Genomic DNA, 27366 nt, shown 5'->3' on the forward strand with positions numbered 1-27366 from the left:
ATTGGGAGTGGCTAACTATGTTGAGGCTCTGGAAAGGAAGGTGACAGATTCCATGAATGAGAAGTTGCTGGCCGATTTCACTGTAGAGGAGATTTCTCTAGCTTTGCAGCAAATGCCACCCCTCAAGGCTCCTAGACCAGACGATTCCAGTGCATGCTTCTACCAACAAAACTGGGCCACTATGCACTAGGAGGTATGTGATGCCATTCTTCATTATTCTAACACTGGTCTGATAGATACCAGTATCAACATCACTCATATAGCTCTTATTCCTAAAGTTTCTAGTTCTGGTTGTGTTATGGAGTTTTGCCCTACTAGTCTCTACAACGTTATTTACAAGTTGATCTCCAAAGTTTTGGCTACCAGGTTGAAATTAGTCTTACCAGTGATTATTTCACCTTTTTCAAAGTGCTTTCATCCCTGGTCGATTAATCACTGATAACATTCTAGTTGCTTTCGAGACAATCCATTCCATACAGACCATGATGTGGAGTAAGGTGTGCTTCATGGGCATCAAACACGACATGAGCAAGGCTTATGATCGCGTTGAATGGCCTTTCTTGGAAGCGGTGTTGATTCGGTTGGGTTTTGCTAAAAGACGGGTGAATTTGGTGATGACATGTATCGGGACTATATCTTACTCGGTGGTTGTGAATGGGAACCCTGTGGGGCAGATTCAGCCATCAAGGGGGATTAAGTAGGGGGATCCTATCTCCCCATATCTTTTTCTCATATGTGCAGAAGCTCTAAGTGCATTCCTCCATAAGGCTAAACAAAAAGGAGTTATAATCGGGGTCCCTACTTCTCCAAAAGGCCCTCAATTAAGCCACCTGTTTTTCGCCAATGATAGTATGCTTTTCTGTAAATCCAATTATGTGGAGAGAAAGAGATTGCTCAGAATTTTGGGGATCTATGAGGCAGGGTCAGGGTAGAAGTTAAACTTGAACAAGACCTCCATTTTCTTTAGCAGGAATACAAGCCCTGAGAGAAAACAGGAGATTCTTTTACTCTTAGGCTTGACAGAGGCTCACCTCATTGACAAATATTTGGGATTGCCTTCCTTTGTGGGCAAGTCCATAGCTAAGGCTTTTGAGAACATCATTAATAAAGTGAATAATAGGCTTGTCAATTGGAAGGTCAAGTTCTTATCTCAGGCTGGAAAAGAGGTGCTCTTAAAGGTTGTGGTTCAAGTAATCCCAACTTATAGCATGGGAGTGTTTCAACTCCCAATCTCTTTGTGCAAAGAGCTGAATCAATTGATGCAAAATTTCTGGTGGAGCCATATGTCACAAACTTCCAAGATTCACTGGATGAGTTGGGCAAACAGGGAAGATCCAAAGCTTGTGGGGGACTTGGTTTTTGAGATTTAGTGCTTTTCAACAAAGCTCTTCTTGCGAAGCAAGGGTGGCGCATTCTGCAGGACCTTAACCCAATGGTAGCCCAAATCCTAAAGGCCAAATATTTCCCTCAGTCTTCTTTTCTCGAAGGTTCTCTAGGGAATAAACCTTCATTCACATGGCAGGGTATTTTTAATGCTAGACAGCTTTTGAACCAAGGTTTAGTGTGGAGGGTGGGTGATGGTCGTTCTATCAAAGTGTGGGGTGACCAATGGCTGCCAACACCCACAATGTACACTGTCCAAACCCTTCCTGGAAGTCTAGATGTGTCTTCTATGGTAGATGATTTGATAGATCCTGCATTAAAAAGATGGAAAGCGGGCTTTTACAAGATGTGTTTTCAGAGGAAGAAGCTAGGTTTATTTTTAATATTCCTTTAAGCCCGCTACTGCCAAGGGATAGATTGATTTGGAGAGGAACTTTGGATGGCATTTTCACGTTAGAAGCACCTATCATTTGGGGAAGGAGCTACAAGATGCAGAAGGGGGGCATTGTTCACATGTGGAGAAGGGTCCGGATGTCTGGAAAGCTCTTTGGTCCTTAGAAGTACCTAATCCAGTGAAGTTTTTTATATGGAGGGCAAGTAATGACTTGCTGCCTACTCGTGTGAATCTTTACCGCAAAAAGGTGACAGAGATTAAACTTTGTCCTTGTTGTGATATAGAAGAAGAGGACACTCTTCATGCACTTTGGTCTTGCCCCGCAGCCAAGGATGTATGGGGATGTTCTCTTTCATGTTTCCAAAAACTATATTGTGAAGGCACAAACTTTAGTATGCTAGTTGAGTTTTGCATGGGAGGCTGTGTAAGGGCGAACTTGATCTAATGGCGATGATTTCTCGGCGTATCTGGCTAAGAAGAAATGCCTTGGTATTTGAAGGCAAGTTTGCTCATCCAAATGATGTATTCTCAGATGCGGCTAAGTGTGGGTTTGATAGCAAGGGACAACAATGGGTATTGTTTGGGAGCCAGGAGCTTGACGCAGCAGGTGTTGGTAGACCCCAAAACAACAGAGGTCATGGTGGCTTTATAAGCTATGCAGTTTAGGAAAGAAGAAGGGTTCTTGAAGGTTATTTTTGAAAGAGATGCGGCTCAAGTTGTAAAGGAAATTCATTCGGAGCCTCATTTTTTATCTAGAATTGGGCATTTCATAGAGAGCATTCACCAAGAAATAGGCAGTTTTCGATTGGTTAGTTTCGTAGCCATTCCACGTGCATGCAACTCGGCAATCCATACTCTAACAAATGAGGCATCTCAGAATAATATCGACCTTTGTTGGTTGGAAGAGACTCCACAGAGTGTTAGTACCATTGTTATTAAGGAACAACTAAGTCCCTAGATCCTTTTTTGGGATCAATTTTTTATGTTTTGTCAGTAATGCAAGATATGATGATTATTCTGTTCAAAAAAAAAAAAAAAAAAAAAAAATCCCATTTTTATAGTCATGAAAGTCTAAAGAGCATAATTTTTTCTCCAATCTTTATTTGAATTAAATGCTTATAAGAATATGAAAAGTCTTGAAAGTGCATATATTATCATTGTTTGTGTTGAACATAATAGATAGAATTATACCATTGGAGAGTTTTCAACATCCAACATGTTTTTCGCATTATATTTCATAACAAACCACTCTTTATATATCCTATTTCAATTTTTCTCTTTATTTTTTTCTTTTAGTCTTATTATCTCAGGTCTTTGAATCAAGTTATAAGTCATTCTATATTTAATAAGTTATATATATATATATATATATAAACATTTTACAAATAGAAGAAAATGCTCTAATTGACATATTAAATAAAAAATATAATATAAACATTAAAATAAATTTAATTAATATTTAAATATAAAAAAAGGCATCACTTAAACTTGTTACTTTAGGCCTCAAAATCTATTGAGCCAGCTCTGCTTGAATGAGTTTTTGATTTGAGAAGTGCTAAGCTTACCAAATTTTATTCTCAAAAGTTGGATTCCAAGTATGTTAGTGTCACCATCTCATGAAATAGTAACACATTTTCTAAAATAATATATCACAAGTGATGGTCACATATCATTTGGAAAACAACTTTTTTGGAAGAAATTTGGTAAGTGTACTTTTGATTTAGGTGACTACATAAGAGTTTACCCGCTTTAAAAGCACTTTCAGCAGTTTTTCTTTATTTTTAAAAAATTCAAGAAACAAAACTACTTCTTAATTCCCTATCCAAATATACTTGAGAATAGCTTCCATTATCTTTCTATATACCAATTAAATATTATTTCTTTACAAAATAAAAATTCTCTACCAATCTTACAATTTTTACAAAATCTCAACAATATCCCTAATGAAAGGCAGAAAGAGGAGAGAGGAGAGAGAAATATTGTGTTAAAATAATGGATATGAAAGATAAAGTGTTAGTCAATGCATTTGATAGTATTGTAGCATACACAATGTTTAGGAAATGTCAAGGGTTACTTGCATATGATTTTTTGGAATTTTTTTGAAATTCTCATTGTATTTTTTTTTAATTATTTTTTGCCTAAAATGTTTAAAAATTAGCAATATACAACAATCAAATTTCTGAAATTTCAATATAATCACTCTGTTAATTATTTATGTCATTTATAACGAAAATTATTGAAAAGACCTAAATTGTGGGAATTCAACATGTGTATATGAGACAATTTTGAAAAGTTTGTACCAAAAAATGTACGTGCGGCGCATGTGAGCCATTTTCCGTCAAAGAAGATGGAAATGGCTAACGAATGTTATATATTGAAAATTTCAGAAACTTTGTTGGTGTATATTACCAATTTTAAAACAGTAAAGGCAAAAGTGGAAAAGTAGAAAAACTTTGAGGAGTAAAATGTATTTTTTTTTCTAAAAAAAAAGGAAAAATTGCATTATTGGTCCCTGTGGTTAGCTTAAATTACAAATTACTTCATGTGGTATCGAAATTAATTCAGAGATCCTTATTGTTGGCCTAATTTACAAATCACTTCCTAAAGTCAAATTCCGTTAAAAATTTTGACAGATTCTGTTAGGCGCCATGTCAGCACCAATAATATGGCGACACATATCTCACTTAATAATAATAAAAAAAAAAAAGATATAAAATTTAATTTTAAAAAAAAAAATTGAAAAAATGAAAGGGGTGGGGCAGCCACCCCCAAAGGGATCTAGGGGTGGCGGGCGGCTACTCCCAAGGGTTGGGGGTGACACACGGTCACACCAAGGGATGGGACTTGGGAGCCACCCCAAAAGGGATCTTGAGGTGACCGCGCGCCACTCCCAGTCACCTCTAGGGGTGATGCGTAGCCACCCCTTTCCTTTTTTTCAATTTTATTTTAAAAAAATAATATTTTTTTTTAAGTTTTATATATTTATATTTTTTATTAAGAGTGACACATGTCCCCATTTTATAGACGCTGACGTAACGTCTAACGAAATCTATTAAAATTTTTAACGGAATTTGATTTTAGAGAGTGATTTGTAAATTATGGTAACCTCATAGATATCTGAACCAATTTTAATAGCACAGAAGTAATTTATAATTTAAGCCAACTACACGTACCGATGAGACAATTTTCCCTTAAAAAAAATAGAAATACTTTAAAAATACTGCTAAGAGTGTTCTAAAAGGTTCCTATTATATAGAGCGTCTCAAATAGTGTAGGCAACTTAAGCCCACGCCTTAGGCCCCTTAAAAAATGCGCTTATCTTTAACCAAAAAAATAAAAAGGGAAAAGTACACATAACCCCCTCAAACTACCACTCAATTGTCAATGTACCCCCCAAACTACCAATTGTGTCAATGTCTCCTTTTAAACTACCAAAAAATGTCAATGTCCCCCCCTAAGAACAACAAAAAGACAAAAATGACCTTAATTTTTTTTGAATAAGACAAAAATGTCCTCATAAATTCAAAAAATTAAAACTACAACTAAAAAATTAAAAAACTAAAAATTAAAAACTAAAAAAAAAATTAAAAAAAAAAACTACGAAAAAGGAACAATTTTTTTTTTAAAAAAAAGCAAACAAAAAATAACTGAAATTTATTTTTTAAAAAAATAAAAAATAAAACAAATGAAAAAAAGAAAAAGAAAAACCAATTTTTATTAAATTAAAAAACGAAAAAGAACAATTTTTTTTAAAAGAAAAAAAACAAAAAACAAAAAATAACAGAAATTTATTTATTTTTGTAAAAAATAAAACAAATTAAAAAAAAACCAGTTTTTATTAAAATAAAAAAAACGAAAAAGAACGATTTTTTTTTTAAAAAAAAAAAAACGAAAAAAAAACTGAAAATTATTATTTTTTTAAAATAAAAAATAAAAAACAGTTTTAAATTTTTTATTATTTTTTGGAAGAAATTTTTGTTATTTTATATTTTTTTAGTTTTATTTTATTTTAATAATTTTATAAAGGGCATTTTTGTCATTAGGGGGACATTGACACAATTGGTAGTTTGGGGGGTACATTGACAATGAGGTGGTAGTTTGAGAGGGTTATGTGTACTTTTCCCAAATAAAAATAAATAAGGCTTTGGAAATGAAAGTTTGAGAGGAGGTCATTTAGCTAGCCTGCTATGAGAGCCTTAAAAAAACATAAAAATAAAAAGGCTACATGGAATGTTTAAAAACCTTAAAAGATTTCAAACAAAAGCAAACACAAATTTTTTTTTTGTATTTTTTTTTTCCATAATCCCTAATTTGTAATGGGTCTATTAGGTTAGTGAGCCTTAAATGACCTTAATACGATTATCAACTTTTCTTATAATAGGTCAATTTTAATGGACATTTACTTTGTAATTTTAGTGATAATTTTGTTAAGGTGTTGTGTTTTGTTCTAAGGAATATGATCATCTCTATTTCAAATAAAATGGATATCATCTATTTTATGGTCAGGATTTAAATTTTGTGCAATTAACGATGTATATAAAGTTAATATTTTTTTAAAAAAAAAATATATATAAATAAACCAATTTTAAATCCTGACAATAACGATCAATTCATTTGAAATGGAAAAATCATTGTCCTTATTATAAGTCACAGTTAGGGAGTTGAGTAGATTTGTATAAGTACACGGAAGAAAATCAATGAAAGTATCCAGAATTATTCTTTGAATTGTTAGAAAATTAGTCTGTAATTGAAGGTTTGGTTATCCTCTAAATAACCAGTTTAATTAGTCAATTCCGAATTTCCATTTCCAATCTCACGAAATCCATTTCCCTGTGAGTAGTATCCTATAATTTTGCTAATAATTTTGTGGGCTATGCCGGCCGGTAGTAGAATCCAAAATTTCGTTGAAGATTATCTCCGTCAAGTTTTTACTTGCTATAGCCGAGCTCGAGCTTGTATACAGTGTAGACAAGCCGAGCTTGCAAAGTCACTACTCGCCCGAACTCGACTCGTTTATCCGACACTTGACCTGCAACAGCCTGAATATGGAGATTGGGCCTAATAGGAACGTTCCTTCTAGGGTTTGTCTTTTTGTCCTGGACTTCCTTTGATAGCTGGAGATATAAAGGCCTAATGTGGAGATTGGGCTCATCTAATATCCTACACAAACCTTGTGATTCAATAGCTTTTTGATATCCGTCCTATAATTTTAGTATTTTCATAAAACTAATCTGGGAGCAATAATCATTTTTACACTACAAAAATATCTTCCTAAAATGAGGAAAAATTAGGCTTTGCTCTCCAAACTAACACCCTATTTAACCTTACATCCATAATTTATGACTTATTCAACTTGTTTTCCCGAACTTTCATTTTATTTCGAGTAGCATCCTGAATTAGATTTGCCCGTCAATTGTGACAAAAACCGGCACACGTGAGATGCACGTGACGTAGAGGCATTTTTCCATGACATTTACTTGTTTAAGATTAATTACATTTTACCCCCCAAACTAACAGCCTATTTCACTTACTTCCATAAACTATGTCATGTGTCGGGCAAGTACGTACATCGTTTTTCATCCACATTTAACGGCTAAATTTGACTCCGAGTTACAGTAAATCACAGTTTATGATTATAAGTACAAGTTGGTGTCAGTTAATTTTGGGTGAAGTGTAATTAATCCGACAACATTACTAGCCATTTGATGCATGGGCCTTCATCTAGCCTTGGCCAGAGATCCAACACAAATGATGGTCCCGCAAAGACGTGTGGTGTGGGGGCCATATTTGCATGAAAATGGCTTAGAACACAACATCCTAGCTTGAATTTCTTTAGTTGCTATATTTTCATTGACTTGTTGCATTAATGGTCTACATCAATCAACGACCACAACCTCTGCATGTGAAGCCAACTCCATTCGTCCATCATTTCAAACTTGGTTTTACCATGATCAAGCGGCTGCTGTTGTTCTGTGGCATGATCATCAAGTTTTCAGTGTGAAGCAGACATGATTTTCTTTTACTGAATCTAGTTCAACTCATTAGTTATAATTGTGAAATCTAATTGGATGAAGTTTTAGTGGCAGACACTAAACATGAATGGCAAGTAATGCTTCATGGAAAGGAAAATCCCCGGGAAGATTTATGATTGCTTGTCTTGGTCATACTTACCATCATTATTCTGCTTTATTATAACAGAAAAGAAAAAGCAAGATGAAATCACATGAGCACAACAATCGCAAGCTTTTATTAAATTATACCATCTTGTAAAAGTTGCCAACATCACCCCAATATATCTGCAGAGGTACTATATATATAACATCATATACAATTAGTACTGTAGTTACATATATACCAAGAAAGAAAAGAAAGAAAGAAAGAAAGAAGATTCAAGTCTCCATCCAAGATACTAGAGAAGTTAGGATTTTTCATTTCTAAGACATAATTGTGTACAAAATCTGAACCTGATGCATAATAACCATCCATTTCATGCTGATTACCTTTTCATGTTCTAACAAGTATGAAAAGGATGGGCATACTAGCAAAGTTATGTGAAAGTGGTAGGTGTTGGTCAATGGAGAACAATAGTTCGAGACTTGGTTTTGGGGAAGAAGAGTAATGTTATTTAATAGATTGCTATACGACTGCTATAAATTAGAATGACGTGGCAGTAAAAATCAGTCTTTGAATCAGTAAAAGAGTTGATTTTTACTGCCACATCATTTCAGTTGCATAGTAATCTTCTAAATAGCATTTCTCGGGGAAGAAGCAGAGCCATTACAGAGCATTAGACTTGTTACTAAAACAACCCTTTAAACTAAGGAGAGAATCTTGGTGTACAAGGCGCTGTGTAGGGGAAGAAATGGCCACCGGTGGAATTTCAATGGAGTTAAGTTGGGGAGGTGGGTGCTGCCATTGAGGAAGCGGTCCGGCCAGGAGGAGGGTTTGCAGGAGCGGTCCAGCTTCTACCACTGCCTGCAGGAGCTTCCCTTTTTCCGGCAACGGCTTCTCGGCAACTAACTTCAAGGCGGCTGGTGGCAATGGTTGTGAAATTGGGTATGTTCCCGGAGATTCAATGATGCTTTCATGGCAGTCAGAAGAGGCAAAATGCTTGCTAGAGTCAGTGCCTTTAGATTCATCTTCATTGTTTGAAGCAGCTTCTTGTTGTTGTTGTAGTTGCTGCTGCTGCTTTTGCTGTAGTTGTTCTTGTAGTTGCTGCTGATTTTGCTGTAGTTGTTGTCGAAGCATGAGTTTTTCGAACATTAGCCTCTGGCATCTTGTCTGGGCTTCATCTCTCTCTTTGATGGTCCTGCTCAAAAGATCTTTGAGACGGACCATTTCATATTCTCTTCTTGTAATCTCCTCCTTAGCTGCTACAAGTGTTGTCTCTAGCTCGAAGGTCGTGTACAAGAGAGAATGCCTTATCTCTTCCATTCCCTGCCAATTTCAATAGTCTTATTAATTACTCCCAAAACACAGCAGAATCAGAAAACAGAAAAGAGTAGCCAATAAAAGAATGTGTTACCTCTTCGTGGTAGCAGACATCCCAGCTAAGAGGACTGCATTGATCCTCCATTTCTTGCAAGGTGGAAGGTGTGGGGGGGTTTATGTCTGGTTTCTTTACTTTTTATAGAATTGAAGCACTTTTTACTGTTTACTTCCCTTTAATTCCCACTAATTTTTATTTTTTATTTTTTTTTATTTTGAGGTTGGACAAAGACAAAAAAAAAAAAAAAAAAAAAAGAAAAAAAAAGGAGGAGGCTATAAAAGTATAGAATTTCTGAGTGCATATCAATCTTTATGCATTTTGGATTCTGTGTGCAAGCAAAGACTAAACTGGATGAGGGGAGGAACGTGTGAAATCTGCAGTAAAAGTGAGAGAGCTGGTTCCTTTTTCATATTGCACCTTTTTGGTACAAACACCCGCGGATGGTACGTGCTTGATCTTGCACGTGTGAATGTAAAAAGTAAAAATTCCAAGGTGTTGGCCTGTTGCTGAACTGAGGGCTTGATTTGTCCCCTTAAGCAGATCAAAAGTCCATGAAAAATAAAACATCAAAGTTGGTCACATATTGTGTTGGGATTATGTCCTGCATTAATCCATTCATTTGTCTTAAAATTACCCTCATATATTCACCATTATAATTGCTTATTTCTACATAGCTTGTAGATAACATGCATCAAACTTCTTACATGAGGCTCCTAGTGGTCTATGGATAGATAGGATCAAAGAGGCACAAGAGAGCGATCAAACAATAAAGATAAGGCGCACCATTTCTGGATAACAAAAGATGGACTTGTGAGGTATACATATTAGACATAGACTACATGGCGTCACATCCAAGACTCCATGAAGTAATTAAAACAAGTATAAATGGCACCTCTCATTTACATGTTTTGGTCAAATTGATCAGGCCAAGATTAGGAGGTTGTCGATCGACAACAAAGGTCAAATCAAGGGTTTAAAGGTTGGTAATGGGACAATTAGGAGAGGGGAAGAAAAGAATTATAACATAATGGTAAAACCAATGCTAATATATAAGTTTAGTGTTGGAAACATATATCCTGCATCGGTCAAACTAAAAGAGAGAGTCCAATTTTGATGAATGATTAAAGCCATCTTATCCAATAACCCTTTTTTTTTCTTTTGTGAGAGCGTATGCCGAGGTTTTCTTTTTGACTCCTAAAACGGAAAATGGGATGGACAAGATAGCTGTACTATAAGAGTATAATAGCATGTTTTTGTCCTACATTAGGATACCGTAGTCTTCTTGCTTATTTTGACCACCTTTTTTTTTGTTTTTTTTTTTATTAAAAAAAAAAAAAAAAAAAAAAAAAAAAAAAAAAAAAACCCTTAATCTAAAGTCACTTTGTATATCCATCCCCAAAGAACAAATTCAGTAAGGTGCCTCCCGCATGGATTAGGTAAGACTCGACTCCACCATAGGCGTGACCCCAAAGAATTGTTTATACTCAAGGTCTAAAGAAAATGCCACCAAGTCTAAAGCCTTCACTACTTAAGCCAACACATTGTCCTTGAGGCTATTTTGATCCCCCTTTTCTTTTCTTTTTTCTGTTTACTAAGTGAAGGAAATGAGTGGGTAAAATTCAGAAGTCTAAAGTCTAAACCCCAACCCCATCTTAAAGTAGTATAATCTTTAAGGTGCATGGCTTAAACACCCTGAAACTTTAACGGTTCTTTTCTTAATATTTTTAAGACTACTTTTTGCTTTCTAAAAATCAAAAATTATAAAAATATTAACAAACGGCTCAACACATAAAATACTCGCAAAAAATTTAAATTAAATGGGTATTCAGAAAACAAAAGCACCTAAAAATTAATTAAGTAATCTGACAGTAACTTTATCATGAATACAAGGAGTTCACCGAAATCATTTTGAGCATCAATTCATTTTTACTTCAAAACATGTACACCCATCCTCACAATTGAGAGAGTGCGGAGTGGCTGCATGCACGCACCCAGACCCAGTTTAGATATATTTGCGATGAGTGGGAAAAGGGAGCGGGAACCGAAAAATCTTCACCAAAAATATGGCAAAAAGGAGATAATGGTAGGGTCCTGATGGAGCCCCTTTTGAAGGACAGAGCAATCCATTCACAAGGGAAAAAGAAAAACGGCGGCCAAATTGACCGTCATTGGAAAACTTGTCGATCCCGTCCAGCCATGCGTTTGCGCGTGGGTCCTCCAGCATCGATCCTGAATCCATCCATGATAGGCCCGCCATCCAACACGCACCATTTGGAGCCTTTCACTCTTTACGCCTTCATTGCGGTTCGAGTTTCAACTGACAAAATCCCTGCGCCCCCCCCTGCCTCCCTCTTCTTCTTTATGTGGCGCCTCTCTCGCGCGGCGCGCAATCACAATGTTCTCACATCCTACCCCATCTAAGATTTGCCTATATTCCATCTAGAATATTGAGAAAGTAGCATGATAACTATGTTTGTTTTTTTTGTCTTGCTTTTAATTTTTAATTTTTTTTTTTAAAAAATAAAATAAAACTCTTCAAAGCCCAAAAATAATTTTTCTGGCTCGTTTAGTAATGTTGTTTAGATGGTGTTTTTTGCTTCTTCTTTTTTTAATTTTTTAAATGTGACATAAATATGAAAATAGTTTTAAATGTCAAGTTGTTAGGTAATGCTTTTATTTTTTTCCTACCCTAAATAGGATTAGCAAACCAAACCAAATCTATCTTTATGTCACATCAAAACAAAAACAAAAAGCATTAGGACTAGTTTGGAATTGAATTAGTCTTAATCAATCCTTGAATCAGCCTTGTTTAAAAAAAAAAAAAAATCAAAAGTTGGTTGAAACTGTCATGTTAACTTTGTGTGATAGTTATGGAATAAAAAAACATGATTTCTAACAGCAAGGCTTATTCAAAATTGCGTTAAGAGGTTTAAAAAGTACTTTTAGTACATAAAAAGCTATGTAAAGCAAAAATGAGCCTGTTTGCTAAAAATTTCAAAAAAATCAAACACACTTTTGGAAAAATGTTAAAAATAAAATTTTTTTCTCAAAAGTTTATTTATTATTTATTATTATTATTATTATATAAAAGTTTGATTTCCCAACATAATCTCAAACCGGCTCTTACTCCACTTGAAAAAGAACGAACGATAAATGTGTTATCTATATATAATTACTTAAAAAATTGCATGTGATCATCGTCGACACTGTAGTCCCACATGGATAACCATCACCGTTTTCATATCTATTAGTCCTTAAAATTATCTTTTACAATATAGTATTTCATAAATATACTATTTAACAACTTTAATATTACTAATATTATAACATATTTTCTTCTATTGCTTTGTTCGTGCGCAAACGCGTTTTGGAGCTTTAGGACTGATATACTCACCTGATGTTAAATCGATCTTTTCAGCTTCTTTTCCTTTGCATGTGAGGGGGGAGGTGGAGGTATTTGGTGGACTCCACACGTCAAGGAGGAGGGAAGAGTATTGATTGGATAGAAGCAAGAAAAAAGAAATATTAGGAAGGGAAAAGGCTTTATTGACTTAATGGATTAGATTGTCAATGATCAGAACAGCCCAGTTTGAAAATGGCATGCAACTGAAATTTAATTTTTATTTTTATTTTTTAATATTACGCCCAATTTATAGTTTTGGGAATTTGTGGTGAATCGTCAGTTTTAATAGTTTGCAAACCGCATTGTTGAAATTGCAAAAAAATTGGGGAATTATTTGAAAGTAAGTTATATACAATATTACTATTTCACTATGCTGACACGGTAATGTCGACTTATCCTTTAATTCGTTCATGTAAGATTAAAGGATAAGTAATGCTATATACAATATCACTATTTCATTATGTTAATATGGCAATGTCAACTTATCTTTTTAATAGTTTACAAAACTTTTATCTCTCTTTTTTTTTAGGGGTTGATACTTATTTGATCCTCGTGGCTAACTACTTTTTCAAAAAGTTTCTTTTGTTTTTAGAAGTGAAAAATTCGGTCAATGTGCTTTTCATATTTATCAAAATTGTCATTACATCCACCCACCATCAAAAAAAAAAAAAAAATTAACAGAATTTTTACAATGTTTTAAAAAACTAACAGAATTCTTGTTATATCAACATCACCTTAAAAAAGGGGTGGAAGTGAGGAAAAATCCCCTCGACGAGGTGGTGGGGATGGTTCCCCGACAACCCACCCCCAATCTCATGGAAGTTGTTAGCGAGGACCTCTCACTCCACAACCGCCCCCTCTAGAGACAGAACCAAGATCTATATTATGAGCAAGCCTAAAAGCCTATAAACACGTAGCATTCTAAATATGCTGAGAGCAAATCTATAAGAAGCTACTTTTACGTCGGGGGGCAAAACTTGACTTTGGGTGGTGGCTGAAGTAGGGTTTTACTAAAAAAATCCCCCACCGTGGTGGTAGTAAGGGGCATACACTTGGGTCCGCCCCTAACCACCTCCCGCCCTGTGGTGGTAGTAGTGACTAGTGAGGGTGGGGGAAAATTACCTTTGTACATTGGTCACAAAGCTGGCTCGCGAGGACCCACCCCATCACAAGAGAAAGGTGGATTGCAAGAGACTCCCCACATCACCTCCACAGGACGAGAGGAGGTGCTCATGCAAGTGAAGGGCCCTCCCGTAAACCAACTCCGTGAGGATAGGGCTAAGTCAGCAAAGAACCCCACCACCCATGAAAGATATTTCCCCCATTGCCATCCCTTCCTTTTTCTTCCTTTCTTTTCTGTTTTTTTTTTTTTTCTTATTTCTTTGTTTTAAGGGAAATGCTAATATAGCAAAAATGTACACGTGACAACATTTTATAGGTCTTACTTGACTTTTTAAAAACGTGGAAGGACAATTTTAATAAACCTGAAAACCACGTGAACAAAATTTCTCACTTTTGAAAATTGAAGGAGCTTTTGATAAAGTAAGCCCACGTGGACCAAATAGATATGTAACCTTTTTTATTTAATGATTTCAGAAATCACAAAAATGGGACTCGATTTTCTCATTTTCATTACCAAATTGGCTATGCTTATGTATGATGAAATATATTAGTAAACTAGTTTAGATGCAATGCATAACCAAATTGGTTAACCTGTGAACAAAAAATGTTGTCAATATTCTGTATACACACCATTTGCGTCATGGAGAGACCATCCCATGCATCGCATACATGATACATCCATTGAGTCAATAAACATTATCACATCACTCAATGAGCTTAACCAGTATGTGTAACCGGTATGTGTGGCATTGGTCATTCCAAAAGAAATTCTAGCACTATTTTATTTTCTTTTTTAATTTGGATTGTGGCCCTTGCAACTCCATCTTCTGACATTGAAACTCCCAGTTGCTCCTCTTTGAAGAACCATTAGCCACAAATTATAGTTATCAACCATCTCTTGCTACTTTAAGGAACCGCTTCTAAGATCTCTGATCAATTAAAACTCAGTCCAGTCAGATATCATCTCCTTTGGAGTGAATATACACCAAAATTACTTCTCTAAGGAAAATCATTATAGCCACATATTATATAGTTCAACTTTGATGAAATTCAAACATTGCCGCATAAGACCCAAATTACACCTCTAGTGAAAATCATTGGCCCTATAAAGTAACAGTAATTAACCATCTCATAAGTTCTACTCTACTAATAGATTACTGATTACTGAGGTTCAAAAACAAATCCCCCCCACCCAAAAAAAAAAAAAACAAATCCGAAACCCAAAGACCATAAAGAAGAATTAGAGAAAATACAAGTCAATATAATAATAATAATTAAAAAATAAATGAAAAAGAAGAATAACACTGAGCAGTTCAACATGCAAATTTTATGTTTAGTCAGTTTCAAATACAATTCAATGAACTAAACTGAGTCAATTTTGTTACATGCTTAGTTATCTTCTGCAGATAATTATAAAAGAAAATAAAAAATTTACAGCGAGTTAGGAGCATGTACCCAGAGAAAGAAAGTTTTCTGAACACAAGGTGCAAAAAACAATAATATCACAAGGCACAAAATATGGAACGAAGCAATCAACAAAATGGGGGACAAATTTGGAAAAGAATTGACTCACTGCTGTCGACGCATCTTCACATTGATTGAAATTTCTTTGTAGGACTGAATCTTCTCAGCTGCTCGACGCAACGGCCTTCCAACAGAAGATCTTCGAATCTCTTGAGCTTCTAAACTAAGGGCAGTATTTCCTTCATCTTCTTTTTTGATTGACAATGCTGGTGCCATTGGATCAGTTTCATGCACCGAATCATCAATTAGAGGAGAGACAGGAAATTTGGCATCATGTATCTCAAAGAAGTCTTCACTTTGCTCTGGCTCTTCAGATTTTGACCTTGCAGATTGCCGTTTCAAACAAGCAGTAATAAATAGAAATTGGTCAATTACATCTAAGGATAGTTTATTCTCAAGATTATTTATAAACATCCATTGGAAACATTAACCTACAAAGAACAACGAAACATGCATGGACAAACCTCTTATTGCCAATACTCTCTTTAGCATGGTGGACTGGTTTAAGAGTGGTAGGGCCCAAAGCCTTATCTATCTCAAACAAATCTTCAATTGGTCCTGGTTCTTCGGATTTAAACCTTGCAGATTGCCTTCTTGAATGTCTTCTGTTGGAACATCAAAATACATATCCTTTCCTTTAATTCTCTAGATCACTTATAAAATCCATAGGAAATATTGACTAAAATCTCACACCAAGCAATTAAACATGGACAGACAAACCTCTTCTTGTCACCCTGTTCTTTAATATGGACTAATTTAGCAATCGTAGGGCCTGAAGCTTTATCTATCTCAAACAAGTCTTCAGTTGGTTCTGATTCTTCAGATTTAGACCTTGCAGATTGTCTTCTCAAACAACGTCTATAGGAACATCAAATACATGTAGGATCCTTCAATTCTGGATCATTTGTAAATCCATACCAAACTTTGACTACAATCTCACAGAGAGCAACATGCATAAACGAACCTCTTATTTTCAACATTCTCTTTGGCATGAACTGGTTCAACAGTGGTGGAGCCCAAAGCTGCATACAAATCATAAAAGAGAATAAGCTGATATGGTAAACAGATTTAAATCTTCAAATGAAATGCCTAGGATGCCAATTACATTGATTTTCGGATTGCTGTCTCCTGTTGGTATGACAAGGTTCATAGTCCCCCTTATCTGCTTGAGAGGATTCTCCTGCCTCATTGCACAACAAATCTTCATTTGGTTCTGGTTCTTCGGATTTAAATCTTGCAGATTGCCTTCTTGAACGTCTGTTGGAACATTAAAATACATGTAAGGATACTTTAATTCTCTAGATCATTTATAAAATCCATAGGAAATATTGACTAAAATCTCACACCAAACAATTAAACATGGACAGACAAACCTCTTCTTGTCAGCATGTTCTTTAGTATGGACTAATTTAACAATCGTAGGGCCTGAAGCTTTATCTATCTCAAACAAGTGTTCAGTTGGTTCTGATTCTTCAGATTTAAACCTTGCAGATTGCCTTCTCAAACAAAGTCTATAGGAACATCAAATACATGTAAGGATCCTTCGATTCTCTGGATAATTTGTAAAAATCCATACCAAACTTTGACTACAATCTCACACAGAACAACATGCATAAACAAACCTCTTATTTTCAACATTCTCTTTGGCAGGAACTGGTTCAGCAGTGGTGGGGACCAAAGCTGCATGCAAATATGAAGATAAGCTGATATGGTAAACAGATTTAGATCTTCAAATGAAATGCCTAGTGTGCTAATTACATTGATTTTTTGATTGCCGTCTCCTGTTGGTATGACAAGGTTTATAGTCCCCCTTATCTGCTTGAGAGGATTCCCCTGCCTCATTGCACTTAGATGTACCTACCTTAAAGCAGTGAAAGAAAAGGAGTGAATAACATATGAGACACAGAAGGATCCGTTTTTAACTTGGGTAAGAATCACTAGGCAATTTGCATAGGCACCTCATTTCCTGTATTTTGACATCTTAACCTTTTTGCTTTGACCTTGGAAAACAAGAAAACTATATGTAAACATTACATTCTACTCTGATAACATTACATGCAACTGATATAAATTGAAACTAGTTAAACTGACCTCCAAGTCCAGTTTTCTTGCGTTAAGCAAGCCATTTTTGCATCCAAGCTCATGCTGAAGTGCTTTTAGCTGAAAAGGAACAAAAACACAGTTGTTAATTCACATATAATAACATACAAGATGAAGGCATCAAGTGTACACTTTCTTGCAACACTACTTAACTTACCCTATCTTTACCTAAATTAAGTTCCTGCAACATTAAAAGATAGGTCAGTTTAATCAAGGCATCAATACTCTAATCATAAGTCTCTAAAAAATTCACCGTGTGTTTTAATAGTAGTGGAAAACTTTTTTGATAAGTAATAGTAATGGAAAAATGATTATTAAAAGAATTGGTACCGCCAACATCTGGCTGTTTGCTTGGGCAAGTTGCAAATTCTGTTGCTGCATTTTCTGCAAATTGATTCTCAGCTTCTGTAATTCAATTCCGCTCAATTCAATAATTTTACTGTCAACCAACACTAAGGAAAGTAGAAAGGCCAGAACCATGTCGCAAAAACCAATGCAATAAAATACATATATCGATAAACAAATTGATCATGAAGGATACTTTCTTTCTGCAAGAAGCTTCATCAGTGTCATGTTTTCCTGAAATCGGATTCAGAAGTACACTAGTAAGCTAAACTGACCACACAGATATGAAGAACGTGAATATTTGGGCACACACCATAGACAAAATAAGGAACCACTATAAATATACCTTCTGTAGCTTTTCAACATACTCCTTAGTTGTAAGCGAAATGGGCAGCTGCTTTGCTTCTTGATTTACCATTTTAGGCCGCTGCTGCAAGTTGCTTATGTCGGCAAGCTTCCTCCTCGCAGCACTTCCAATTTTGGATCCCTTTACCACTCCTTTTGTCATATCATCTGCCACCCACTTATTCTCAGTAATTGAAAAATCCAAGCACTACACAAAAACCTAAGCCCTTAATTGGACCAAAAAAATCAAAGAAAAAGACCCATCAACAATATAGTGAATAGTGAACCTCATGAACAGTCAATGACTCATCTAAATTGAACCAAATAGCTGTATAACGTGGAACTAAGAAGAATTCCATTTTGATTTCGTGTCTCTTCCCGCATTTTCTCAGCAACCAAACAGACCTCAACTCCATACCAAATTTACATGTCATTTCTATGGAATCCTAACGCTAGCAACGTCAATGGGTACCAAACCCTAACCCCAGAAACCCAACCGGCACCACATTTCCCAGGCATACTTGAACAGACTCTAACCCTAGAAACCTAAAAGGTAATCAAGAAATGAAGATCAAACACAAGAATCAAAAACATAAATCATGTAATTCTCTACTGAGAACACCAAAATGTTAGGGTTTGGAAAAATCAGGCAGTAAACGAAAGAAATAGGGCAACAATGTCTTCGTTACCTCCAGCAACGGAATTTTCTGAACCAAGGACGAAAGCACCGTCCATGGTGGAGTCCAAGCTAAAAACCCTAATCCCCTCTCTCTCTCTCTCTCTCTCTCTCTCAGCGAGGGAAATCGAAATTGAATCTGAGGAGGGAAAAGATGGAAATATAAAATGAAGGGTAAAAGGGTAAATGAGAGTGAAGCTTTGGAGAACCCCAACAGCTTTTGGAGGGTTGTCCGAGCCTGTTTAAAACCTTAAAACGGTCCGCACCACTGCACCAGGACGCGTCACTGATAGAGTTACCGGCCGTCAGTGGAATTTGTGCAAGGGACAATCGTGTCGCTGAATCTGATGTCCGATAGACGGACGCGTGGCAGAGTTAAACGTCACTGTATGGGGTTTAGGCTGTTTATATAGCTGCCTCTCTCAGTGGCGGGTAAGAGTATTTAGTGGAAGTAATTGGGCCAGGTGGCCTATGTGAACAGTGACGGAAATCTTCTACTTCCCTGACTATTGGGCTTCAGACAGAGCCCAAGAGATATGGTATGGATGTTATCGATCGGAGGCACAACAAATTTATTGGCCTTCTATTCTAATGCTCTGTTTGTTTCGGCGTAAAATAGTTTTTAAAAAATGATTTCAATATTTTTCGGTGTTTGGTAGGGGCGAAAATAATGTTTAACCGGAAAATGATTTTCGTTTGACCAAAAATGTTTTAGTAAATTTTGGAAATTGAGTCTTTCATTTTTCGTAAATGGTAGACGCAATCGACCCTCTTTTAAACGACTCAGTCGACCTTTACGTTCAAGCAGTCGACTATCGTTGGATTCTGACACCGGTCGATGTCGAATCTAAAAAATTATGCCGAAATCCGACGACATTCGGCTACCGTTGTCGGATTCCAACGGTACTGTGCCAAACTTCTGCCAAACTAATCGGAATGGCCAAGATCCTCCCAGAATGGCATGATCCCGGCCTGCTGGCTGAGATTTGGCCAAGACAGCCGGCTTCTGGTCAATTGGCCGAGATCCGACCGTTTTATGCCAGATTATGGCGAAATTTTAATGAATTTGAAAGAAATTGTATCCATATTCTGTCCACTTTTGCTGAAATCCGTATGCGCTAAGTATAACAAAAAATATTTTTATATTATATTTTTTATGTTGTGAATAAAATTTAATTTTTTTAATTAATTTGGTTGAATAAATAAATAAATATATATATTTTTGTAATTTTTTGTACACGCCAAACACCATAAAATGATTTCAACAGAAAAATATTTTTTTTTTCTGAAAAATGACTTCCCTAAAAATATTTATGACGGAAACTATTTTACACCGAAACAAACGGAACATAATTTGAAAACTAGCTAAGATAAAGTGATTAAGAAAATATTTAAAATAATTCGAATAAATTTTAATCTCAATTAAATTAAAGGAAAAACAATGTAAAATCAGTCATTGTGATTGCACACATTTACAATTAGCTTTATGTGGTATAAAAATTGGCTGACAGCTCCTTGTGGTAAAAAAACAAAAAAAAAAAACAAATAGGTTATCCCACTCAACTTCAGTCCAATTTCTTTTACTGAAAACCGTAAAATGCCACATCAATACTAATAAAAAAAAACGACATATGTTACTTACTACAAAAACATATTGAATAATTAAAAAAAAAAAAAAAACTTGAGGGGATGGTTGAGCTTCCCATTTGGCTAAATGGGGATTGGCTGAACCATTCCCTAATGCGGTAGGCAAGCCACGTCCTTATATTTTCTTTTTCTTGCTATTTTTTTTTTCTTTTTATATATTTTTATTTGAATGAACAAATATCCCAATATTATTAGTGTTAACATGGCACATAAGCGGATTCCGTCCAATTTGTTAATGAAAAATGCATCTAGGGGCTATTTATGTTTTTGCTTAACCCAGGGAATTTTAAGTCACTTCTTAAACCCTAAAGGACCTATTTGCAAACTCAATAAAACTAATTTAACTAATTTTATATTATTCCCTTAAAGTAAAGTGCAACATAACAAGAATGCAGTAATTTTCTCCTCTTTCACTTTAATTAGTAGGACTAAATTGTCATATAGCTAGAATCAGATGCCATTTTAGTGGGCAGAGCAAAAGAATTCTTTGGGCTTGAAAAACCGAATAATGCTATCATCATTCTATTTTCTCTTTTTCTTTAAAGTTTATTTGGTGTGGTACCCTTCAAAAAAGTATGAGAGAAGGATCATAAATCTGATCTACCGGTGATTTTGAAAAGTGAAAGAATGAGAGAAGAATCAGAAAAAGATGTATAGCACGTATCAAAATTCAATTTTCATACACTAAACGTTATAGAGAATTCTGCCACATATTTTTGAGATAAAAAAAATAATGCGGTAACGTATGGCATTTTTCTTGAAAATCTATTGTCGTGCTATGATTAGAGGACCAGGATCGTCTCCAGTTGAGAGGAACTGAAGAGAAGCCGATCTTTTATAAAGGAATGGCTTCTCTCCAATTAAAAATCGGCCGAAGAGTATATGATGCATGATTGGAAGGCATGGTAATTCAGATAAGTGAGACCCCATAAGTCTTGCTGTGGGTCATCTCATCACCATAACACAATCTTTGGATTTCGTATCCAATCAGGATGAATTGAAATATATATAATGTTGATTGTCTAGGGTCCCAATCATCCCAAACAGACCTTTCTTTCGTAGCTGGTTTAGAATCTATCTACCAAAAAGTCTAAAAGAGATAAGGGTTTTTTATTTTTATTTTTTATCCCCCTCTTTTTCCTCAATAAATATGCTTTTCTTCATGTTCGTTGCTTTGGTTAAAACACACTCCATCTGCATGAGATGAAGCTAATTCGTTTCTGCATATTTTTTCCTCCCTTTTCAAATGACTTTCTGAGTCATCCAAAATTGCAAAAGCAATACACAGCCCAAATTTCTGTTTCTCTTTCTCGAGGGCATGCATCGGATCGAGCTTTTCCTCCTACCAAGACAAAATACACGTAGATTCCTTGTCAATAATAAAGGGTTTTCTGTTTGTTTATTGTATTTATCCATTATAGTCAATGACCCTGAATTGTATTCATACCAAGACTAGATTAATTTACATTACGAGTATATTAGAGTCTCAAATTAATGTTATTCCAATAAAAAGACAAAGAATAATTAAGTAACAAAGTCTAGTCGGACTTAAGGCATCTCCAACTTTCGGTTCATAAATTTAAAATGGGGCATTTTTAATTTTAAAAAAAAAAAATGATTCTTCTAACTTTTTGATATGTAAAATTGTTAGTCAAATTTTACCCTCGTTGGCGTAACGATGAAGCTGACACGGGAGGGCAAACTACTAAGTTCCTATGATTTGTTATTCCATCTTTTAATTTGTACGCTAAAAATATACACGGTGATTAGCTCTGATACCAAATGATATAAACTTTAAGTAGAATTTGTCTTTGAAAACTAGCTTGTAAAAAAATGGTGCCTAAAAACTTATACACGCATGATTAAGATTGCACGTAAGCAGTATAAAACGCTTAAAATGATGACACATACCTATAGATTCCCTGCCTCCCATTGTTGTAGTGCCTAGCTTTATTTTCTCCCCTTTTTGTGTTACTATTTGACCCAAACAAAAAAAACATTATCTTAAGTTTTGGGGGTCAAGGCAGATTTCAACCTGAATTTGAAACTATTAGCACAAGGTTTTAGCCCCCCTTAAACTTGAAGACACTTGATTGGATGATGAAAACTCGAATATAGGGAGACAAATACAGAATTAGGTACACGATGAGTCCACATTTGAGTGTGTTGCATGTGAGAATGTAGGGTCCAACGACAACAAATTATGGCAGATTGAATCTTGAGATGATCAATCGAGCCATAAAGCCTACTATACATGCTGCTTTTTCACCTTTTTTTTCTTCTTCACAGTGGAGGCGGTGAATATACATTCCAACTGCAACGCATAAAAAGCTATTTCTTCGCACACAATTAAAGTTCGGCTTTAGAAATAAATGTTAGTTTAATAGATTAAATTTAAAAAATAAATAAAATAGAGAACTTCATCCTTCTTTCAACTGCTTAATCACGACACAATTGACTCAATATTTTCTATATCTCATGTTAAGAAGAATAATTAAGCAGATAGAGGGGAGAGGAAAAGCCATACTTTTTGTAAGAAGAAGGCAGTAATATCAAAAAGGTCATCAAAGTTTCTCCCCTTTCACGCAATGCACTTGGTACCTTGGAAATTGAACTTGATTTGCGGCCTTCCTTTTTTAATTTATTTCTTCTTTTAATCATTATCCACCTTTATCTAACCCCATTGCTTTTAATCCTACTTTCTTCTTCTTCTTCTTCTTCTTTTTTTAATCATGATAAACTTTTATCTAACCCCCCCATTGCTTTTTACCTTGGTTAATTTTTTTGTCACTGGTGGCACTGGCGGCTAAAAAGCTTTTCTTTTTGAATGGGGCAAATGTGAATAGACTATTTTTCTTACAAACTTTACTGAGAAATCCTGACACTTTCACGTCCTGGTTCAATAATTATAATCACAAATTTTTAAAAATGTTAATTTAATATATTAATCTTTAAATTTTTTTAATTTCAACCATTCCGTCCAAATTCAACATTAATTTTTAACAAAAAAAATTAAAATTTTTAAAATACTCCTTCATTCTTTTAAAAAATGAAAAAATTAGACCCAATTTGTGACCCACCAGCCACCGGGGGTCACGTTTGTGACCAACAGGTGGGTCAGGTTTGTGATCTGCCGTGGGTCAGACTTTTTTTTTTTTTTTTAACAAAAGTGTATATATTTTTTAAAATATATATATAATTCAGTCAAAGCGTTTGGTAAACACCAAATTGATGTTTTTACCTTAGGAATAGGCATATGGGCTGCGCAGCCCAAAGTCCAAATCAGAGGTTCGAAGGCACTTCAATGCAATTATGCAAGGAACCTTCACTGTGGGGAGAAAAAAAATTACAATTTTTGATGTGACCAACTTTTGAGAAAAAAAAATGGTATTATTTTAATTTTATAACAAGGACTTCTTAAGTAAAATGAAATTTTATTCATAAAATAGTAGATATAACTTGAATAATTATTGTTGTGAGTTTGGTTTTAGAGATTTGTGTGTACATGAGTGTGTTTGTGAGTAAATATGGATATATATATATATACAGGTGTGTACGCGTTCGTGTTTGTGTATGGACATAATAAATTTATATACATATATATAAACTCGATATTAGATTATTTAAGATTCAAATTAATTTATTTAATTAACTCAAATAATAAAATTTTAACAATAATTAATTAACTAATGATCTGTATGAATTTACGAAAAGATATAAAAATCATGATATTTACTTTATATAAGAAACAAATAAGTTAATTGAGAAACTCGTGTTAAGGTCGAACTCGACTTGTATTCAAAATAAAATTAAATGAGCCAAACTTAAATATTCAATACTCGATGATACTTGAATACAACCAGAATCCCGCAAAACCATTTCATAGAAGTTCATTCATATCTTCTTTTTTATAAAGCAAATCGACTTTGATCCGTGAATAATTGCCTCTAGATTTTTCTAGAGACGGTTTAAATTCGAATGTGACAAAAGAGAGAGGGCCAAGTCTCTTGGTGTGACCAAAAACTAACAACATAGAAGAAAATAGAAATGTGATTGGAACTTTTCTAATCAAATGAATGAAATGATTCAATCAATTATGTTATTTTAACCAAAGCTAAAAAGGAAAATTTATTTATAATTTTGATTCGATTGACAAAAATATAAAACACCAAGGACCCATTGGCAATGGAATCCGTCATTTTCATTCAATTAGAGATCACCATAATCTTTGTCACTTGACAGCATTTGATCATAACATTCAACAACTATGATCAAATTGTATGACTAACAATTAATAAATTTTGACTATATTATTATTAATTATTTTGTTTATTCACGCGCTATCATGATGATAAGGTGTATCTATACAAACTTATTCCGACTCAAGTAGGGGGAGGGGAAGTTGAATTGTACTACACTAGCATTGAATTGAGAGATTGGACTAATTAAATAATACTACTATAAATTGACCTTCTTTTTTTTTTTCTTTTTTTTTTTTCTTTTTGAGCATTATCGTAATATTGTCTTATTTTTTGTTACAAAAAAATTAATTAATTAATTAATTTTCTTATATGGTTGAATACAAAATTTGTTCTAAGTGCTTTTGGTGTGTATTAAATCAGTCTTTAGGTTTTCGAAAGTGAGAAAACTAGTCGTTATGCTTTTTTACAGTTTAAAATCACTCGTTTTGTCTACTTTTGTTACAAGTGAAGAATGGACAATACTAGGCAACAACGATGAGTTAGGCGTGGAAGAAGCTCCTTGATTTGATGGTGGGCTAAGGCTAAGTGTATTTTGACTTTTTTTGATAATCCACTCCCCTCTTCTCCTTTTTTTTTTTTTTTTAAAAAAAAAAATATCTAAAAAAAAAAAATCAACTTCAAAACATTCTAATTTTTATTTTTTTTACTTTTTATATCACATCAATCATTTTTTATTACTATTCAAAAAAAAAATCACTACAAAACAAATTTATTTTCACTATTCCATAAAAAAAAATTCCAAACCATTTTCTACTTTATATCATATCAATCGCATTTTATTACTATTCAACAAAAAACTTCCTCTCAACAATGGTTACCAAACGGGGACTTTTGTTTCTAGTGAAATGGCGGGGCTAGCGTGGAGTAAGGGACTATATGGAGGTTTTTTTTTTTTTTTTTTAAATGAATAACCAGGTGGATAATTGATTTGATAGTATTTGATGATTGCCAAATGCTGGGCAATGCTTATGTAAAAATGCTACACATGGCTCAACGTGATTGGATCAATTGGTTTTTTCTTGTTTTCTTTTTTACAATTAACAAATGGCTCACTAACGAAAATATCATTTACTTTTCTTTTACAAGTAATTAAAAATGCATTAACATCATTTAGTTCTCAAACATTTCATTCTTAAAATAAATCTTAAAAAATTGATAATATTAAATAAGAGAATCAAATAATATTAAAGACATTCTTAAATAAAACTCATTTTTTAACTTTAAACGTTTTATTCTTAAAAATAATTGAGATAATGAAAATAATAATAATATTTTATATGTTGTGGGTAGATATTTTTTTGGCCGTGTTATGAGAATTAAATAACCAAAATTTTAATAGGAATTTAAAGGGACATCAATAAATTTTGATCTCAACTGCCAATTGGATCATTTGCAAGAGACATAAATTGCTTTAACATTCAATGTTAATAATATATAATTTATTCCAAATGTTAAAAATATATAAATTATGCTACACAAGTACTCCAACATTCAAAATGAAACGAGAAAACAAAAATGATAAGAAGATGGAAAGTTTTCAAAATATTTTATTCAATTATAAAACTTCTCTCTTTATAAGTTTACATTGTTTCTCTTTTTTTACCTTGGTTTATTCAAAATTTTGAATTATTCTCTTTTTCTACACTTTCATTATTTTCTAAGAACTCACTATTCAAGGCATTAAATGGGGCTCATATACCAAGATACTAAGTGTTGGAATTCACCTCTTATCAAGGAATTTTTTTCAAGAAGAGGAGGCTCGAGTTATATGCCAAATTCCGTTAAGTCCTGTGCAAGTAAAGGACTCCCTCATTTGGCGTGGTGCACTAAATAGAGAGTTCTCCGTTTGAAGTGCATATCATATGAAGAAGGATTTACAAGCCCTCTAGCAAAGTGGAAGCTCTCGACAAGATGCAGGGACTACAATTTGGAATCTTAAAATCCCAATGTTAGTAAAATGTTCATCCGAAAAGCATGCAATGATCTTCTTTCTACCAAAATTAATCTACTAAAGCGTGGTGTGGTTTCTGATGTCCTATGCCCAATATGTACAAGAGACGATGAAACGGTGAAACATATCCTTTGGAGTTGCCCTTTGGCTCAAGATGTATGGGGGTTATGAACCCAAAAGGCTTAAAAAATGTACGGATGGGGGTCTTAATTTTTTTCATCTTTTGGAAACCCTTATGGAGCATTGTGATGTGTCGGATCTAGAGCTTATGGTGGTTGTGGCTCGAAAATCTAGTTTTGTAGAAATAGGGTGGTACATGGAAGCTCTCGACAAGATGCAGGGACTACATTTTGGAAGACCATTTGGAATCTTAAAATCCCAATGTCAGTAAAATGTTCATATGGAAAGCATGCGATGATCTTTTGCCTACCAAAATTAATCTACTAAAGCGTGGTGTGGATTTTGATGCCCTATGCCCAATATGTACAAGAGATGATGAAACGGTGGAGCATATCTTTTGAAGTTGCCATTCGGCTCAAGATGTACGGGGATATGGACCCAAAAAAGTTAAAAAATGTGTGGATGGGGTCTCAATTTTTTTCATCTTTTTGAAACCCTTATGGAGCGTTGTGACGTGTCGGATCTAGAGCTTGTGGTGGTTGTGGCTTGGAAAATCTGGTTTCGTAGAAATAGGGTGGTACATGGAGGGGAGTTTATTCCTCCTC

At 34.5% G+C, this 27366-nt stretch overlaps 2 protein-coding genes across 5 annotated transcripts; both read right to left on the bottom strand.

Moving 5' to 3' along the window:
• Positions 1-8062: 8062 nt before the first annotated feature.
• LOC133864212 (uncharacterized) lies at positions 8063-9452 on the bottom strand. The gene is made up of 2 exons (XM_062300486.1): positions 9303-9452; positions 8063-9214 (listed from the first exon to the last, which is right to left on the bottom strand). Exons 1-2 carry the CDS (start codon positions 9351-9353, stop codon positions 8555-8557), a joined length of 711 nt encoding a protein of 236 aa, XP_062156470.1. The 5' UTR covers positions 9354-9452; the 3' UTR covers positions 8063-8554.
• A 4849-nt stretch (positions 9453-14301) lies between these two features.
• LOC133864201 (SHUGOSHIN 2) lies at positions 14302-19136 on the bottom strand. Of its 4 annotated transcripts, none has more exons than XM_062300471.1 (16): positions 19031-19136; positions 18107-18273; positions 17957-17994; positions 17746-17854; positions 17573-17596; positions 17407-17475; positions 17274-17315; positions 17074-17176; positions 16938-16995; positions 16689-16826; positions 16421-16572; positions 16280-16337; positions 16036-16173; positions 15779-15920; positions 15365-15648; positions 14302-14720 (listed from the first exon to the last, which is right to left on the bottom strand). In XM_062300471.1, the coding sequence occupies exons 2-16, from the start codon at positions 18266-18268 to the stop codon at positions 14693-14695; spliced, it is 1545 nt and encodes a 514-aa protein (XP_062156455.1). In that variant the 5' UTR covers positions 18269-18273; positions 19031-19136; the 3' UTR covers positions 14302-14692. The 4 variants fall into 4 exon arrangements, with proteins under 4 accessions (XP_062156455.1, XP_062156453.1, XP_062156452.1 ...); XM_062300469.1 differs by lacking the exon at positions 19031-19136 and adding an exon at positions 18795-19024 and having other exon boundaries at positions 15365-15637; positions 15780-15920; XM_062300468.1 differs by lacking the exon at positions 19031-19136 and adding an exon at positions 18795-19024.
• Between the last annotated feature and the right edge of the window lie 8230 nt (positions 19137-27366).

This window comes from Alnus glutinosa, chromosome 3, assembly GCF_958979055.1.
Source record: "Alnus glutinosa chromosome 3, dhAlnGlut1.1, whole genome shotgun sequence".
Taxonomy (NCBI): domain Eukaryota; kingdom Viridiplantae; phylum Streptophyta; class Magnoliopsida; order Fagales; family Betulaceae; genus Alnus; species Alnus glutinosa.

Bases quoted from the DNA above. Each gene is read 5' to 3' on its own strand.
- LOC133864201 (XM_062300468.1), bottom strand. From the start codon at position 18,840: ATGGACGGTGCTTTCGTCCTTGGTTCAGAAAATTCCGTTGCTGGAG. The intron at 17,855-17,956 runs GTATCCTTCATG...GTTGGTTGACAG, and splicing joins AAGCTTCTTGCAGAAAGAAA to TAAAATTATTGAATTGAGCG. The intron at 15,649-15,778 runs TTTGTCCATGCA...TGTTTGAAACGG, and splicing joins AGAGTATTGGCAATAAGAGG to CAATCTGCAAGGTCAAAATC.
- LOC133864212 (XM_062300486.1), bottom strand. From the start codon at position 9,353: ATGGAGGATCAATGCAGTCCTCTTAGCTGGGATGTCTGCTACCACGAA. The intron at 9,215-9,302 runs GTAACACATTCT...TGAAATTGGCAG, and splicing joins ATGTCTGCTACCACGAAGAG to GGAATGGAAGAGATAAGGCA.